Here is a 19182-nt window from a genome sequence, read left to right as displayed (position 1 = left end):
AAACCTCCCTCTAATGGTCTAACGTAACGTTCTACATTCAATCGTGGTCAAATTTTAATTTTCATTACGAACAAATTTCTACGAGGATAATAGTTGAGTATTTGAGAGAAATGTTTTTCAAATATAGTTATAGTCACGGCGTTAGTACTTATATCTAATCCTACATAATTGCCAACAAACTGAAGCGTGCCCTTGTTGAGGTTTTGTACACTAATATCGATGAGTGGTAATAAGTGGAATTTTCTACTTTCTTTTTAACCTACGACGTGTAGCTTAAATGATTCAGTTTGTTCTTTTGTGAATTTTCTAGCGACAAGATAAAATGGAATAAATTTGAAATTTAAGAAGTTGTAATTTGGGTATGAATAGAGGTAAGTAATAATTAAATTGCATCTAAATTTTTATTTTGTAGTAGTGTCTAAACGAAGTTTACATTATGGTGTCGAAATGTTTTTAAGTGATAAGAAGGAAAAATATGGGTTAACACAAATTTTTTTTTAAAGAATAATTAAGAATGGCAATTGAATTTACAAAACATAGTTACTAAGTAAAGAATTTATATGCATTTTATTAACTTAAATTTTTACTAAACAGCTATCGTTAATTTTTTGCATTATTTTTTATCGTTTGAAATTATGTATTTTTCAAAGTATTATCATCTTGAAAGAGGTTTGCTGTAGAAGCTAATATTCAAAAATTAGAAAATTAGATGATTTCACTTTTTATTTCTTAAATGATCAGAGTTCGTTTCTTTTAGAATAACCTATTCTATTGTTATTAAAGCCCATTTAAAGTGCAAGAGCTAGAGTATTTGAAAAATGAACATAAGATACATCTACTTACTCTTAAATAACGACTAAACCACTTGAATTTTTTATTTTTTTCTTTCAAAAGAAAAATCTTAATAGATTTCATTGCATTGATTTCCGTTTTGTTTTCAGAAAAAATGCGTAGATCTCATGGTGGTCACTACTACGAACCTCTGCCGCAACAGTATGAAGCTGCTGGAGGCTCACTGGAAGAGGAGAATGATTCCATGGCAGACAATCTTAAAGATAAAATATCTGCACTAAAGTCCCTATCTATAGACATCGGTGCTGAAGTGAAATACCAAGACAAGATGCTCAGAGATATGGACGATGACTTTGACAAAACTGGAGGATTTTTAGGAAACACCATTGCACGAGTATTGCGTGTCTCAAAAGGATCACACAATTATTACATATTATATCTATTCCTTTTCTCAATATTTGTATTTTTTGTATTGTACATAGTTCTTAAATTCAGATGATTTTATTAATTAAAAATGTTTAAATTTATTCAAATAATTCGGCTGTGAGCTTTAATTATTGTCAGGATTTTATTGTTAATATTTATCAATTAATTTAATTGATTAAATTGTACAACTAAATTCTATTATAATACCCTTGCAGCCCAAAATTCTGCTCTTATTGAAATATTGGTAATGAAGGAAATTATGAATTGAACACTAACGATTTGGTTACTTATACCAGGATTGGACATATAAGTTTACCTTTTTTTCATTTAAGCAGTAAATTTAAAATAAAGATTTCAAGAGGATAAACATAACTTCCAGCAGAGATTTTTTTAGCATTGTGTTAATATATGTAATCGTAATTATACATTTGTATCCCCTTGCATTACCGTGAATATTGTAATGGATATTATCGTTCAAACAAATAAATACCTTATTTTGTTGCCCACTTGTATTGCGTGTATTTATGGCAGTTCCAAGTTATCTATATGCTTATATGTAACTGGAAACACTTTTATTTTTTATAAAGTTTTTATCTTTAGATATAAAAAAAATATAATTTATTGATGTTCATTTCATTTAAAGGAAACACTTTAAAGAAATTCAGTTTTGTTTTAAGGATGAGCGATCTGACAGTTTTCTGGCTTGTATTCACATTTCCTGAAGTTTTTTTTTGTTATTTTTCATCTTTCTATTTTTAGTAATAAACTTTTTAAATTTCAAAATAAATAAAATTATATATTGATTACCGGAAGAGTTCTTATCAGTTACTAGTAAATAAATGAAGTTGTTAGTAAAGTTAGAAGAAATGGTTCTTATATTGTTTAAAATCATTACATTTTGATTCATAAATACTTTTTTCTAAGTGAAGAATTCCTAAGTTTAGAAAAAATTTAAGGGGAAGTATACTACATTTGTATTATTAATTAATTAATGATGTATAATTAATTAATTAATTAATGATTACATGGTTTAATAATGAAAAATGATTATTTTTGACCTTATTGCCTTTATTTGTATGCTACATATTGGCGCGAATGAACCAAACGCTAATTGTTCTAAATCAGATAAGTAGGAAATTATTGCTATCGAGTAGTTTAGATATTTTGAGTTTTTCCGTTAATATACTGTTTGAGATCTTCTCAGAAAAGTGGCAAATACATTAAAAAAAAGAAAAAAAGAAGAGGATTCATAGAATCTCAGGTTCAACAGAGAAGCAAATCGTTCAAATTTCAATCCTCTATATCTTGCCTTGTATTGTTTCGTCTTTAATGATTGCTATACCGAATTGTAGAAAAAGTCTACTCTATAACTGGTATAAATAGCATTTGTTTAGTGGTAATAGTTATTGAGATATAGAAGGTTGAATCTGGGAGGTTTGCAAATCATTCAAATTTCAATCCTCTATATCTTGCCTTGTATTGTTTCGTCTTTAATGATTGCCTTACCGAATTGTAGAGGAAAGTCTACTCTATAACTGGTATAAATAGCATTTGTTTAGTGGTAATAGTTATTGAGATATAGAAGGTTGAATCTGGGAGGTTTGCAAATCGTTCAAATTTCAATCCTCTATATCTTGCCTTGTATTGTTTCGTCTTTAATGATTGCCTTACCGAATTGTAGAGAAAAGTCTACTCTATAACTGGTATAAATAGCATTTGTTTAGTGGTAATAGTTATTGAGATATAGAAGGTTGAATCTGGGAGGTTTGCAAATCGTTCAAATTTCAATCCTCTATATCTTGCCTTGTATTGTTTCGTCTTTAATGATTGCCTTACCGAATTGTAGAGAAAAGTCTACTCTATAACTGGTATAAATAGCATTTGTTTAGTGGTAATAGTTATTGAGATATAGAAGGTTGAATCTGGGAGGTTTGCAAATCTTTCAAATTTCAAACCTTTATATCTCTCTTCATATTTTTCCGATTTTAATGATTTTTTTACCGAATTGTAGAAAAAAGTCTTATCTATAACTGGTATAAATAGCATTGTTTTAGTGGTAATAGTTATTGAGATATAGAAGGTTTAATTGTGGTACTTTGGTAAAACGTTCTAATTTCTATATCTCTCTTCGTATAACAAACATAGTTCCGATTTTAATGAATTTGTTATCAAATTGTAGAGAAATTTTTTTCTATAACTGGTTTAAATTTTAATGTTCTTCTTATAATAGTAGGTAATGAGATATAGAAGGTTAAACTTTAATTAGAAGATTTGGCTCTTGTTGGTCTCCACGCTGAACGCAGTTTCCCCTTTAAAACTATTTATTTTAATTACTTTGTAAATCTTATCCTGATTTTGATAAAGTTCGCCAAGATTTATAGCTTAACTACGAAAGGCTTCTTTTAAAATATTTTCCTATTTCTTCTCCGTTTTTTAGTGAATTTGGCAGAAGAAGTGGTGCTTTACTGGATTACTTTAAAATTCTATCCTACTTTTACAACTATTAAAGGGAAGTATTGCAATGCTGCGTATTTGATGTTTAATGTCATTTTATTTTGCTATTCATGTACAATTACCTTGCAATTTTATTCGATACTTTTTTCCAAGAATTTTTTTTTTATGTATTGTTTGGAGACCGCAACTCTTAACATTCTTTTGTAGATCTCTCCATTGGTAGTTATGGTTCCACTTAACACCATATCATGATATAATTAAAATATTGCTTATTCCCAACGGTAAGAAAATATGTAAAGCAGATATGTTACTTTGCTGAATAGACAAAAAGGAAAATCTTTCCAAAAGGTACAAAGATCTCTTTAATAAAAACTTACATTTTAAAAAGTCAAGTATCAAGATTAATGGCTAAAAGGTCCACAAATCAGGAAGTATCCATTGTTTCATTAATACTTCATTGATATCATTTGAGTAATTTTACTGCATTAACTTTTCATTAACATGTTTTAGAATTTATTAGATGTCACAGACCCTTATGCTGGCCATTTCATTTATAATAATTTTTTGTTATAATAAGGATAAAATGTGGATCACGGAGTTAAATCAAAATTTGAATCTTCAATTCGTCTAACGGAAGCACTCGAGAGAACAAATAACACACAGTTAATAATAAGTAAATTATTCAACAATAATTATTTATTTGTTTATTGTAATTTACTGTAGCCCCTTTAATTGAGTACTAGTTGCGAAATATTTTAATAATTTATTGGCCTTCCTAAAAATATGCACATCTTTATTGACTTTATACAACATTGTGGGGAGAGCTCCTAGATTAAGAATGTAGATGAAGAAAACAGTATTATTTAATATTAATCCAGATTAATTATTACCTAGTATTATTAACGCTTGACTAATACATAGTGTTTTAGTGAATGAACTTCAACCGAGGATTTTTATTTAAAAAAATTAATAAACAAAATCATTGAATTGTTCATTGTTTTTGGTGACTGATTTATAGTTTCAATAGGATGAAAAAATAAATGCCATTTCAGTCGAGTAAAATTTATTTTGCCGAGCTTTCGACCTAGGGACTAGGTCATCTTCAGGGCTAGTTTAGAAAGTAATACTTTTACATTTCAGGGTTGGTGTGTCTTCGGTCTTGTCTGTTCATGGACTGTAGTATGAAGTATGTTGAAGTAAAAGAAGTAAAAAAGTATTTGAATTTTTTAGCCTCATGATTACTTTTATTTTTTATAAAGTTTTTATTTTTAACCTTTGATTAACTGTTTGATTATTATAGATTAATAGATATTACAGTCAATCTAAGTTAAATGGTGTGCTACTTGAACAAACTTTTTGCATATGAAAATTGCTAGCATTAGGGTCTGTGTCATCTTATAAATTCTAAAAAATATTAATGAAAAATTAATTAAGTAAAATTACACAAATGATATCAATGAAGTATTAATGAAATGATGGGTACTTGCTGATTTGTGTACGTTTTAGCGCTTAATCTATCATTATACTTAACTTTGTAAGCTGTAAGTTTTTGTTAAAGAGATATGTTTACATGTCAATTAGTAGTAGTAGTAGTAGTAGAAGTTATATTGAAATTATTTCACAGCTAATATCTGAGATTTCTAGAAAAGTAGAACGCTAAAAAAAAGTTTCCATAAAAATCTTTCTCTGGCCACTGCCGAACTTTCCTTCTTCCAAGCCATTACCGACCATGCATTTTGGGTCCTCGCCCCTAATTTTATAGTGGAGCCTCAAAAAAATAAAATGTAACAAAAAAAAATAATAGTTGCTTTCTTATTTGAATTTTTTTTTTTTTTAATTCATTGGGCGACCCTTAAATATCCCACCGGGAGAACTATCTATAAAAACACATTTATTTATACAAAAATTATAATACCCAATTATTTTGGGTGACTAAACAGAAAATTATTGGGATTTACTAATAATTTTATACGCAGATTTCTAGTATTTATATTGACCGAAAATTAGTACAAGATTGAGACAACAGAAAGCGCCCGCTTTCATTCCTGATTGGAATGAAGCTCACCTCTTCACTTGATTCCTGATGATTAATTGGCAATTCTATTTTTCTTAAATTTGTAGCTGTGAACAAAAGATAGAATGGTATCAAATGCATATCAAAAAATATGCTAAAGGTTGGTTATATAATGTTTGGAGCGTAGATGAACTTACTGCAACTGTACTCTCATCTCACTATTAAAATTTAATTAAATGACACTAATTTATTATTACTATTTGCAATATTTTCGGCATACCAAACTTGGTGCTGTAATTAGCGTCGAGAGCTTGCATGTAGCCGTTCAATATTAGGATTTTGATACAACTCTCCCAGCTGGTTATTACTATATTCACCACTACATATGGCGTCACTCTTTGTTCGTTTTGGATGAAACTATGGCTGTACAGATTATTTTTCAGAATGATCTAGCTGCAAACTGCCGGGATCAAGTTTCAAAGAGGAGAGAGAGGATCGCTTCCCAGGCTTAAGATTATCTATTTCTCATAATCGGTTAGTGACCTAACACCCAAACGCCTTGGCGGATAGGTATTTTCATTTGGTGATTAAGTTTGGGACACCCCGTTTGTATTTCAAAGTTTTAATACATTCCAAGAGAAATAGAGATAGGTGGAGAGCTGTAATGGCTGAGGCTCGGGTCCTTCATGGACCGTTATAGCCCTTGAGTAAGTAAGTAAGTAAGTAAGTAAGTAATACATTCCAATAGCATTTTGGGGACATTTCCATTCTGTCTCATTTATTCTGGGCCGCACATCTCAGTTTGCTAAAGTTTAACACTTGCGACATCTGCCTCTTACATAAAATGCATCAATTCCTGATTCATCCTTCATCTCCTTCATTCTTTTTTTTACAGAACCATTGATACGTCACAGAACTTTCATTTAGAAAATGATTAGAAGGCGCAACATCTGAGGTTTTTGGCGCCCGGAGCTTTTTTCAGTACACTGCCGGCCTCCGGCCAGTGTTCTCTTAAACTGCTGTAGTATGAATAATAGCATTGCTAATCTTGGGGTGGCACTTTGTTGATAAATAATTAAAAACGAAAAAATGCAGAAAACCAAATAGGAGCACACTCAATCGAACATAACTCCCAAAAAAAAGGAAAAACTACCCACAGGGGGATTAGAAGCCGTGACAGAACTGGGTTCCTTAGTCATAATCAACATCCTGTGGGTGGAATTCTAACACAGACTAAGTGTCCATACGTCATTATTACTTAATAATCGCCTAAACATTCTGAGAACAAACTCCACATTTCTGATTGTAATTTAAATAATTTTAAACATTTTGTTGATAGAACTTTATTGTATGTTAATAAAATTTGAGCTTTATAATTAACTATGATTAATTTTTTATTTCACGTCAACTAACTCTTTAGAACTTTTATTGCACAACTAATTCATTATGAACTAGCAATATAATTTTTTACACCCTGATCTTAATATATGTTAAGAATACTTAGAAAATGTAATAATTACTTAGCTATTTTTTGATAATAATTTATTAAAATGAAAACAAAAATCTACTTTCTCAGCATTAGGGAAGAATATGAAATTAAAGTTAAATCAATTATGATAATTAAAATGTGAATAAAGTTAATTCAATTAGGATAATTAAAAGATAAAGATAGAATTTGATTTAGATATTTTAATAAAACATATTTAACTTTCCAAGAGTGTAATTTAAGCTATGTATAAAAGTAATGACTGGGTTTGTTAAAACATTTAGCGCTGCCGATTTTTCTTGGCACATGAATTTAATTAGTGCCCCCATTCGTTGCTTTATCAAGAGGCGTAATTATTTACTCAGCATGGCTGTGATTCCTTTTAATTTCATTATTACGATGTTACGTTATGTTAACAAAATTACTGTGGTATTTTGTTTCTGCAGTTTTCTACTGCAAAGCAATTCTTTCTTAAAACCATCAGTCAAACATCCAAGATTGTTTTTTTTTGTTAAGTTTTTCAGAATTAGCTCAGATCACTGGATACCCAAGAAACATCCCTGGTTTGAATCCATCTACATGCCCATAGATATTTATCAAAAGCGTCTTACAGCCCACTATCCAGTGTTAGACAGTGTTTTCTTTAATGAGAGAACAGTCAATGCAAATAATAATAATAATAATAAAAAAAACATCAACCAACAATTAATTCTACAATGAGAAATTAAGAAATAAGTCAATACTATCTTAAGATACTGGTACTCCCTATTACCAAATATACTTTTAAAATACTTAATTGGAAATTTGAGAAAAAGTCTTCTCAAATATGACACTAATTTACCCGCGGACTTCTCGCTTTAAAAGTCAAATTGTACAATTCAAGCCCTAAGCTGGACGCAACAATCCATTATTCAGAGGAGGAAATGCTAAGGATTGCTCCTTAATATTTCTTCTTAAATACCTGACTAGAAGCCGAACAACAATGAGATATTGAAATAATAGTAAATTCAAACATTTGGTATTTTCCAAGAGGACATTTAACACGGGATATTTTCCCTAAAACTAAACTTATTTTTTAAATGAATGATTAAAGAATAAAAATATATTTCATAGTTTTACAGTCATTTCTTTATTATTTGGCGTCAGAAAAATACCTTAAAGGACATTTGGAAGTGAGGGATTATCGGATTCATTTTTAAAATGAATTACAATAGATAATTAAACTTTGCAAGCTTTGTATAATACCCCAAAAAAGCTTTTCGGAAACCTAATTATCGCTTTATTCAATTGAAATTTATGTTTATACTGAATTTAATTTGAACTAAGTTGGCAAGTTAGATAAATAAAAACAGCAATGTGGATGAGAAAAGTGCAGGAAATTAGGAATGGGAAGCTTCCTCCTTCTTGAGGCTGATATAAACACTTCCCTACTAGGGCAACAATGCCCTATTCTATTCGAACAACGTGCTCCGGACCCTTCCTCCGCTCACATTGCAACAACCAATGTTTGGATCGGTGCCAATTTCGTTAAAAACATCCCTCACAATGTAACAGAATGTAACAAGGTTACTTTCTTTATTTTACATTATCACAGATAATCTTTTTATAATTATAATAATAAATTTTAAGCAAGTGAGACGGTGATGAAAACAGCAGCAAAATCTATCGTCTTTAAATTAAAATGGATTTTAATTTCTGTGTTTCGTTAGTTTTAGTTTTTCTAAAAGTTCTGTTTTGAACCAATAACGAAATTTCTTAGTTTGATTGACACATTCTACAAGTATCCTTATCCCTCGCCTTTCCTTTACTTCGCTCATCCTGTATGAAATCTCTGCAAATCTAGGCATTAAATAACTTGGTCTAACTTTTTACCTTTAAAGGCTAAACTTCGATTTTTTTTATGTATGTCAGTCGGTTGTGTACTATAGGTCCCAGGTTTGGGATTTTAAGGCCTATTAAGACCTAGAAAAGTTTCAAAAATACTTCATAAATATTGTATACTCTGCCTGATAATACCCCACTACCAAAAAAAAATGCTAAAATTAGAAGTTCCTACGTAATCCTTAAGGTCATTCACAATTAAACTCTGAAATACTGCGTCAAAATTTTATAAAAGAGAAGATAAAAAATTAGGTGCAAAAATAATTGCCATTCAAACCGTTCTTTAAAAAGTTTTTTTAGTTTAAGCACTTGTTTTCGTTGTTAGTCAATACTCCGGGCGATTTCTTCCAGATTTTGGATGGATTCCTTCCTTCTGGTTCATTCTTAACTCCGAACTCTTTCCTCAAACTGTGTCCACCGTGCAAGTCAAAAAGGGTAGTGATTAGTACTTCTACCGACTTCTTCTGTACAAAGTTTACATCTTTAAAATTTACAAGTTTGGTGAAAATGAAGTAGCAATCGTCTATTGGTTCGCTGAAACCTTGCTGAGTATACATTAGCTATACAGAGTATACCTGTATGTAAAAGCTCATAAAATTGTGTTTTTTTGTGTTCAGAGATTTGACCTGAAGTAATCCTTACTTGCACTGTGAATAAATAAATGTATAAAATGATTGATTAGATTGACTTTCAATGGTTAGTGCGATGCAAAAAATGCCAGAAGCTGTGTTAATTGAAGTCAAATTTCTCTCACTAACTTGAATATTCATTCTCTAAAGGCTAATGAAAACGTGAAATCAAGACAGAATAAAAAAAAAAACATGCTATGCCAGATGCATTGTTTGAGCTTTTTAATGATTTTATAATTAGGCATTCATCTCCTCTAATTTATTTACCATCTTAACAGAGGTAATAGCAGAATAATTTTTTTTTTATAAAGTTTGTAACTGTTTAATGAATGTATTATATTAGATATAGCTAAGAAGGTTGGCTGAGAAAAGAAATGGAAACTAAATAATATCATCAGGTAGAACCCAGCAGGAAAGAAAGCGAACAAGTAGGCTCTAAATTGTAATTGAGACGAAAAAAGGTTAAAATGTATCTAACCACAATCTTAGATGGCTTAGGAAAATTCTACCTCTGCCCTTAAAGCAGTAACCAGATTTTAGATTGCAAAAGTAAATGGAGTTCTGCACGAATTTATGGTGTCGCAAGTACAGTAATAATATCAATAAAGAAACAAGGACGCAAATGCCCATAGCGGTCGATGCGCCGAAAAAAAAAAGGCAAAACAATGATAATAATAATAATAATAAAGGAATAAATAAGGTATAAAGGAGTTTAGCAAATTTGCAAGTTCACTGTAATACCATGATCTGATCTCTCAATTCTGCCAAGTTCTTACACTCAGTTTACAAATAGAATAGTTACAAACTAAGTTAACTTAGTTTATGAGTAACCCTATCTCCTACTTAAACGCAATCATTACATCTGAATGTTTCTGAAACAGTATAGTACGAACCCAACAAATCATGGTAGTTCTGAACTCAATTTAGCTAATGTGACAATTTTTAATATTTAACTGTTTCTTTTCATTTTTTTTTTTTTTTTTTTTAAAGTTAAGACACGACGTCTGATGTCATTAACGCTTCGTCTTTTTTAATGAATGCAGGTCTTCAAGTAGTGTTCTCTCATAATAGAAAACATTGTTAATTACTGAACTATTTATAATTTTATTTAATAACAAATCTTGTATTACTTTTTACTAGTTATTATAATGTAAAAATCAAACAACCACTTTTAGTAAGTTTTTGCTTCCTATCACCTGTCTGTAACAAGACTTGAATTAATTAAAAGCTCCTTTCAAACTTAACTTCGGAAACTATATTTAGTACAAATCGGTTGCAAATATTCGTAACTAGTTAGGATTAGAATAATTTTAAACAAGAATTTTCAACCTCTTCAAACAACAAAATTCATAAAGTATTAAAAAGATGGCTAAAAACTGTTAGCTTCGTTTACTTTGAAATGGATCGTCTGGTGGAGAGTTCTGGAGTGGCCCTAGCACAGGCAAAACAAAAATTCGAATGTCAAATGTGGTTTTTGTTTGAGATATTTTGTCCATACACGCAGATAGGAAGCCCTCTGCCCAAATCTTATATTTCAGAGGAAAAATTCGACATATTCGCTTGTGTAAATACGGTAAGTGAATTTATAAGGGAAGGAAGTGAAGAGCCAAAAGAAACTAGAAGCTTTAAGAGAAGGTAAAATATCATTACAGCGAACAGAGGGTAGTTTGCACAAAGTAAACACAAAACTTGGAAGTAGCTATTCTTTCAATTTTTATCAACAACTTGTGACTAGAAACTTTTAAGTAAATAATGAACTAAGTAAGGTGGTCTCATCCAATATAAGTTCATTAGCTTTACTGTAAGCATGTTGACCTTGGCCTCCTCTAAGACATTCCTCTGGTAGCGTTTTTAATCACGAAATTTACTTTCGGAATTCCATCATTCAATTTCAAGATTCTGTTTTTGGAGATTAGCCCAACCCTTATCAACATTGCTACTACTTTATAAATCAGAGAATTAGTAGGGAGTTCTAGATAAATTTTGGTAATGTACTTCACTTTTTGAAGAGTCTGAAAAGGCCAAATTAGGTATTTGCCAAGGGAGAACATATTATTCCCTGACTAAATCCTTTATGTCAGTCAATCTGTGTTTGTTTTATTGGAAACCACAGAAAAATTGACTTTTAGACAGTTTAGGAAAAGGTGAAAAGGAAAATGCAGCTGATCTTATCATCCCCCTGAGATGCTGAGACACAGATATTTACTCAGAAAGAGAAGGAAACAAGAAGGTTTTAGGGTAAGTACCATTTCTAAATATCCTCTCCCACAAGAAATGTGTTAATTAAGAAAGTATTGTTTTATAAAGGAAATGAATACTTTTAAATTAAAAAGTAATGCATTTATATCTGAAATCAAAATCTTCCGAAAAAATCTGGGAGCAGCAATGGTCCCAATAAATATAATGTAAATTAAATTAGGCACTAGATACAGTTAATGACAAATGCTTCATATTTTCTCCTACAAATTAGTACTTTCAAAAACCAACTGCATTTTGACGAGCAATTATTAAAAACGAGAATTAATTTAATAATTAATATTAAGAGAAAATAATTAATTTATATTTCTTTTGTGAAAGTAATTGTAATAAAAGGATTGGTAAATCATTCATATTTTAATTTAAATCAATAAATCTATACCTATTTAATCTATCGAAGATAAAAATTAGTTAAGATTATGAATTATAAGATTGCATTATTTTTATTATATTATACGCAAATATTTCATATAACTAATATATAAATTAAATGAAAGAAAAACTAAAAAATTTAACAAACTTTGGCTCTAATCCAAAAGAACAAAAATGGAATATTTCCATTCTCTCTGCCTCTTCGTATAATGAAAAAGAACAACTTATAAAGAAATAAAATATGCAGCATATGTAGGGCACAGAATTCAGAGTGAATTTTGAATAAATTTATTCTTCAATTATATTTACAAAAGTTTTGTTCAATGCAAGTTTAAAAAAAAAAAATATATATTTTTACCTGATTAGTTATTACCAAAAACATGGTTTTTCTAGAATTTTTATATCTTAGGCACTTGATTTATATATCTATTATGCAATTTACGAATTAATGCCAAATATTCACTTGTTGCCAATGGGAATTTGAATCAACTTTTTGTATTGTTCTATCAGCATTAGATGCAGAGCGCTTTTGCTAAAGTTTTGGTGTTAAATGTGTCATTTTACGAATAGGCCAAAAATAATTGATAATATTTATTGAAAAAGTAAAGAAAAAAAGTTCTTAAGTTCATAGCAAATTTTCAACCACTGTTCAATCAAACATTTAGTTGCAGTAGTTAAGCTATTAGTTGAGAATACATTTACTTACAGTAGCCAAGAGATTGGTCCTCTAATCTTCTACCATAGTGCTTCGGAGTTTCCTAAGCAGTTATCCTTTGCGCACTGAAAGGGCGTTCAACTTTACTATTCACTTTCTTACATTTACCTAAGTATAAAATAATTTTATATTTTATTTCAATTTATATAAAAAACTTGAAGATCTTGCTTTAAGTCTGTTAATAATCTGTGCTGAACTTTAATTATACATAATTTTGATTTTTTTAAATTTTCATTTTTAACAAGGAGTCTTGCACTTCTAATGGAATATCGGATAAAAATGTTACTGGCCAAAAGTTATACATTGCACACATGAATAATATTTTGTATCTTGCAATTGAAATGATCAAATTAAATCCTACAAATCAAGACAAGCTGTTGTACCGTATTGAATCAATGAAAGAAAGTGAACAAGTAGGATCTAAATTGTAATTGAGACGAAAAAAGGTTAAAATGTATCTAACCACAGTCTTAGGTGGCTTAGGAAAATTCTACCTCTGCCCTTAAAGCAGTAACCAAATTTTAGATTGCAAAAGTAAATGGAGCTCTGCTGATGTAGTGTAAATGTGATACAATACATCCAGTTACAATAAGTGATTGATTATATAACAAGAGCGATTGATTGGAGTTTAGAAATAAATGCGCATTTCTTTGTGCTGTCCACTATCCAAGAAAATAACATTGATTTGTTTCAATAAACGAATCTACTATAAGTTTTGTTCTCTGACTTTGACAATTAACGAGAATGTCACCTAAATAATCTTTTTTTTTTAGCTTGCTCAGATCTTCGTAGATTTTCGAGCCGTACAAATCATCTAGATTGTCCCTGTAAGATAAAGGTACTCAGTTTCGCTTTCCGCACACTCTATACCGGGAACTTAGACGCATTGAATATGCCTAGACAAAAGCACCAGCAAGATTCTTGGTTATCTTCTGTACGGTTAATTGTTCAGATCTTAGACCCTTCAATGAGTTTTTGATCCGTAGTTCAAATATAATGTTTCTATAATTAATAAATCTCTTGCTTCTTGTTTTCGATTAGGCCCAACACTTCCAAGGATGGTACAGGTTTACAAAATCATCACCAAAAAACCCATTTATGTTGTCCCATAAGTACTCTCTATCTCCACTTGCCTCAAAGAATTCCAGGAAAGTCAAACTTAATCATCTGATTAGTGTGGGTAAGGTAATCTTTTGTAGTACCTACTAGATTTGAATCATAGGTTTCCGAAAAGAAAGGTTAATTTAACTAACTTTTTCCATTAGATGAATATGAGTACATGTATTCTGGTTTCGTGGATTTTCATAATTTATGAAAATAAAGTAGAAGGAAAAGTTACAAGAGGGAGGAAAAGAGAAAGTTTGCAGGGGAGAAGGTGTCACTTAGCTGACCTGGCTTTTGTAAGATAAAAGCTGGACCAGTTCCAGAGCCAGGGATCGCCCTTGGTCCAGCAGGACCTAATTTACCACCTACTTAGTGTCACCTACATCCAGCCAACCTTCTAATCTACCTCAATTTCCACACACACGAACACTCACCCAACTTTACTTACAAATATGTGACAATGCTCTGTGTGCACACACATGAACTTACCTCCATTTACCTTCTGAGCCCTGTTCTGACCGCCTTCTCCAGGAAATATATATATATACATACATACGAGTATATATTATATATTATATAAACCTATGAAATAATATTTTCTAAAAACTATTCCTTTTAAGACTAAATCTGGTATGTAAGCTTAATATATTTTAAGAAGAAAAAAAAAAGTTGGTCTCATTCCAAATTTAGTCTTAACTATTTTTAATTTTTAATTTAAGGCGCGTTAAGTACCTGATGTTATTGGCGCCCAGGACTTTTTCCAGTGCACTGCCGACCTCCGGCACAGTGAGCAGTAAGGAGCTTCTATAAAGAGAAAATCTAAAGCTGGGTTCGAACCCGGGACCTCCGCGTGGGAATCCAATACGCTAGGTCATAGGTCATTAGCACTTGGAGAGATTTTTCTGTGTAATAGTATTCTAGAAAGAAAAAAAAAACGGAAAGCAGGTAGAACATGAACCTGGAACTCCGTATGTAGAAAAAGTGCTCTAATCATGCAGCTAAAAATCCTACCGTCCTGAATTATTGCAGAAGAAGCAAAGTTTTGGAAATAGGGTAGGCCTGGAAGTGCAACGAATAGAAAAATTGATTTGATGACAAGTAAAATTGGGTCGAACCGATTTGTGTTTTTTTTTTTTGCATTTACTATCTGTGATGGAGAAGTTGTCTGCTATTTGTGAATACTGAAGGTTCAAAACGCCGCTAATCTTAATTAAATGATGATAATAATGGGAGGATATTTAGCGCAATGGTTGCACACAACATTGGCTTGCCTTGACCAAACAGAGCCTGCCAAAGATTTTGCTCGCTTAGAAGGTTTATCTTCATTCTCAAGAATTTAGCAGGGAAGAATTTCAGAGAAAGAACATTGATGCAGGAGGCAACAAACTGTTATCGGTTTGAGGCCACAAATTTATAAAATTCAAGTTAATAAAAAGTTTTGCATCATTATGTTTTATTTATATTTTTTTAACATAAAAAGACAACAATTAAGACAAAGTGTTGTCTTTGGTTGATAAATCTTTTCTGCTATTATTTGGATTCTGTTTTACTATTAATGCCATTTTTTAAAGAGAGCAATTAGTCTTCAGAAAGTATTTCTCTATTAGACATGAAAATCCAATTGGAGCCTTAAACGACCTTAAATATTTCTAGTTTGAAACATTTGCAGGATATTAACGTCTGAGCATAGTTTAAACACAAATTTCTCCCATCATATCTGCACTGATTTCTAGAAATGTATACCCATAGATATCATCTATCCAAACTTATTAATTATTGAATTTCACTTACATTTTAATAGAAAATTTACTGAAAATAATTTAATGTTTTTGAATCTGAATAATGGAATTTTTGTCTAGGTTTCTTTTAATAGCAATTGCTAGACGTGAGTTTTTGTGGTGGACGTGTTACGCGAAGTATGTGAAGGAGAGATTCAGGTACCTTGCTTGGGCAGTACAAGAAAATAATGAATGAATCTTTAAAAGATTTGGATAACTGGCAAAGTGGCTGAGCAGATGAATTAAGATGAATTGATACCGAGAATTCAGATCTGTTTCCGGCAGCCCAATAAAAAAAGCTCAAAAAATAAGATTTAAATAGATAAGAGCGATTGTAAGTGGCAAATTTCATGGAAATTTAAAAAAAAGAAAGAAAAGAAACGAGAGAATAATAACAAAAAATCATTACATTGCCGAGAAATAAAATGATGTTCAAGAAAAAGTTGAAATGAGATAAACAGTTATCCAGCTAGAGGTATGATGGTGCATGGTCATCCGCATTACCTGATCACAGATTGAGCCCTTTGGGGAAACAAAAGAGTTGCAATCAGTAAAGAGTTTGACTAATGAAGGTGGAAGAAGATGCACTATGAAGGATTCAAATATCTTATCAAAAAATATTTTCTAGTTTATTGCAAATCAGTATTAAAAGAGAATTGTAAATTCATTTCGATTGTGGCTGGCTCTCCAATAATTTAATCTCCTTACCAATTCTCCATTAAAAATATTGATTTACTTTGATTTCTATCAGACTAGAACTACTTCCAATTATAATTTTTGATCGTTTTACACGCATGATCAGGCAAAAATAAAATGCATTTAGAGGCGATTCTTGATAGGTAGGCTCAACTTTTATTGTAAATTAGAAATGGTTATTGTAATTTTTAGTACACCTGTACATATATTTCAGTTATTTAGATATATTATTGTATAATGCGAAATGTATGTTGTCAAGTGTGTTTATTTTCCTCCTGAAGAAACTCCAATTAATATTTTAAGTGTTAAAAAACAATTTCACTTTCCCTTTTCTGATAAATTAAAGAATCTGAAAATTTTGCATTACAATAACCCACCAGATTTAGGTAAGAATAGTTTTAGTCACCAGGTGTACCAATTTAAATTTAGAAGAGCAATGAATAATTTATTTCCAAAAGTCAGGCGGTTATCCCTCAGATCTTATGTCTATTATCGGATTACTGGCTGCATTAAAAAAATTTCTACATTAAATGTTTGTCAACTATTACCGATTTGCTATTATTTACAAGAATTTATTGTAACATCATTGTAAATATGAAATACATCTGTTTGACTTTATACAAGCGGAATAGGCCTATTAAGCTCCTCAAAACAACTAAGCGTTGCATCATGAAGAAAGGACGAACCAATTTTTTTTTTTTTTAGTGCTGATGTTATTGTCCTAAAAGAAATATCTTACAAAAGAGAAATTCTCTACATGTTCATTATTTTCACTAAAAATATGTCAAAGTTGCAGGTAAGAAGTGTATTTTTAAAATGGAAGTGCTCTCTGAAGGAGCTTCGTTTGCTTGATACGTTTTATCAAATTATCATCCGATGCTTGCGATGATTAGGTCCCACTTTGAGCCTGCAGTCGTACAGCTGTTCAGTTCTTTTCTATCCTTCTTTTGCCACACTCAAGAGGGAATACATACAATTACATGCTTTTCTGGTGTTCCCTTGCATTTCTGAAGAGTGACTTACAAATTTAGACTCTGATCATTTCAAGATTTTACAAGAATTACTTCTATGGTTTTGGATGCTTTAGCTCATTGTATGCGACAGGAATTTCATTGAGTAAAAGTCAAGTTCTACATACAAATCTTATGAATTAATCTTTGAAGACAATTGGAAGTGAAAGAACGGTTATAATGCAAAGAAAGAAGCATATGTTAAAATAATCTAAGCTAGAATTGTGGATTCAATAGTTAAACTATTGTTGAAAAGTAAATTGAAGGAAATTTTTGCGCAAAGTCAATTTATTTGTGTGACTAAATGAATTAATGACGACTTATGAAACCTTCATTCAAAATTGAAAATTAATAAAAAAAAGCACCGAAAGAAAATAATTGAAAAGAAAATAAAGTACAATTATGTCAAATTGCGACAAGTTTTATACACTAACTAGGGAAGTATCTGGAATCTTATTAACAGAGTAAAGGAGTCAAACAGGAAAAAAAAGGTAGGAGAAGTAAAAGAAGAAAAAGGCTTACTGCTGTTAAAGGTTGTAGGTAGTGCTTCCAGCTACCTTTTGCCTACGTGCATTGACAACTCAATAAGGTAAAATTAAATTGAGGCGACATGACTCAAAGGATATTGACTCGCCATGCAAAGTTTGGAGGAAGTGCAAAATATGAAGAGTCGTGCCTTCCGTTTGCTGTTTGTTGGCAATATTCTAAGCTGATCGGGCTTTAGCATTTCTTCATCCTATTCGCAAGTATTCATCTCTCTCACTCACTCACTGTCATGTATTTATTAAACTCCATACATACCATAACTGTAAATGTAATAACGAAATATGAAATTCGTGCAAATATTGGCGAGGAATAACTTCTAAAAATAGTTAATTTATTGAAAAGGATGTAACATTTAATCATTCTTTCTGAGTACAATTTATAATAATAGAATAAAGCGGACGACAAAAGTAATTTTACTTTCTTTTGGTGCTGGCAGGAAGTAATTATTCTATCAAATTAATGAAATTGAGTTTATGCAGGAAATATTATATTATTATATTATACAGGAAATATTATAGTTCAGGTCCGGTACTCAACTATATGGGTTTTAATTTCTGTTATTTTTCGTTAAACTATTTAAATAAAGAACCATACAATTAATGGTTTTTACATTAGCGGATAGCAATGAGTTTGAGTTTTAAAATAAGATACACATTTTTAACGAATCACTTATTTTTATTTAAATTACTCATGAGTATGTGAACACTAACTCAAAAAAGTAAAATGAAACTTGAACTTTACAGGCTGTATATTCCGTTTGTTTACCTCCAAATAGCCTGACTTATTAAGTTAGCAATGAAACTCCTAGTACAGAAAGTGCTAATTTACAGGATGGTTGAGATACTGCCTTTTTTTTTCTTTTTGAGATGCCAAAAACTTGAATCATTTTAAATAAACTTGAATATGGAAAATTTTTCCAAGAAAAGTGAAGGGCACCAATGAAAGATCAGTACCACACACCGATATCAAGTGTATAATTGCATTAGCAGCACTACAAAAATGGCAGACAGATTACAGTAATGG

At 30.7% G+C, this 19182-nt stretch overlaps 1 protein-coding gene across 2 annotated transcripts; it reads left to right on the top strand.

Annotated features, from left to right (window-relative positions):
* Positions 1 to 25: 25 nt before the first annotated feature.
* On the top strand, positions 26 to 2030 carry Bet1 (blocked early in transport 1). 2 transcript variants are annotated; one of them, XM_074122182.1, is made up of 3 exons: positions 26 to 226; positions 311 to 371; positions 942 to 2030. In XM_074122182.1, exons 2-3 carry the CDS (start codon positions 362 to 364, stop codon positions 1289 to 1291), a joined length of 360 nt encoding a protein of 119 aa, XP_073978283.1. In that variant the 5' UTR covers positions 26 to 226; positions 311 to 361; the 3' UTR covers positions 1292 to 2030. The 2 variants fall into 2 exon arrangements, with proteins under 2 accessions (XP_073978283.1, XP_073978282.1); XM_074122181.1 differs by having other exon boundaries at positions 26 to 371.
* Positions 2031 to 19182: the final 17152 nt, after the last annotated feature.

The sequence above is a fragment of the Rhodnius prolixus genome, unplaced genomic scaffold (genome assembly GCF_049639745.1).
Source record: "Rhodnius prolixus isolate KJV_2025 unplaced genomic scaffold, Rpr scaffold_8, whole genome shotgun sequence".
In the NCBI taxonomy this organism is placed as follows: domain Eukaryota; kingdom Metazoa; phylum Arthropoda; class Insecta; order Hemiptera; family Reduviidae; genus Rhodnius; species Rhodnius prolixus.
The sequence above is the reverse complement of the archived record's forward strand: the minus strand, read 5'-3'. Positions and strand labels throughout refer to the sequence as shown.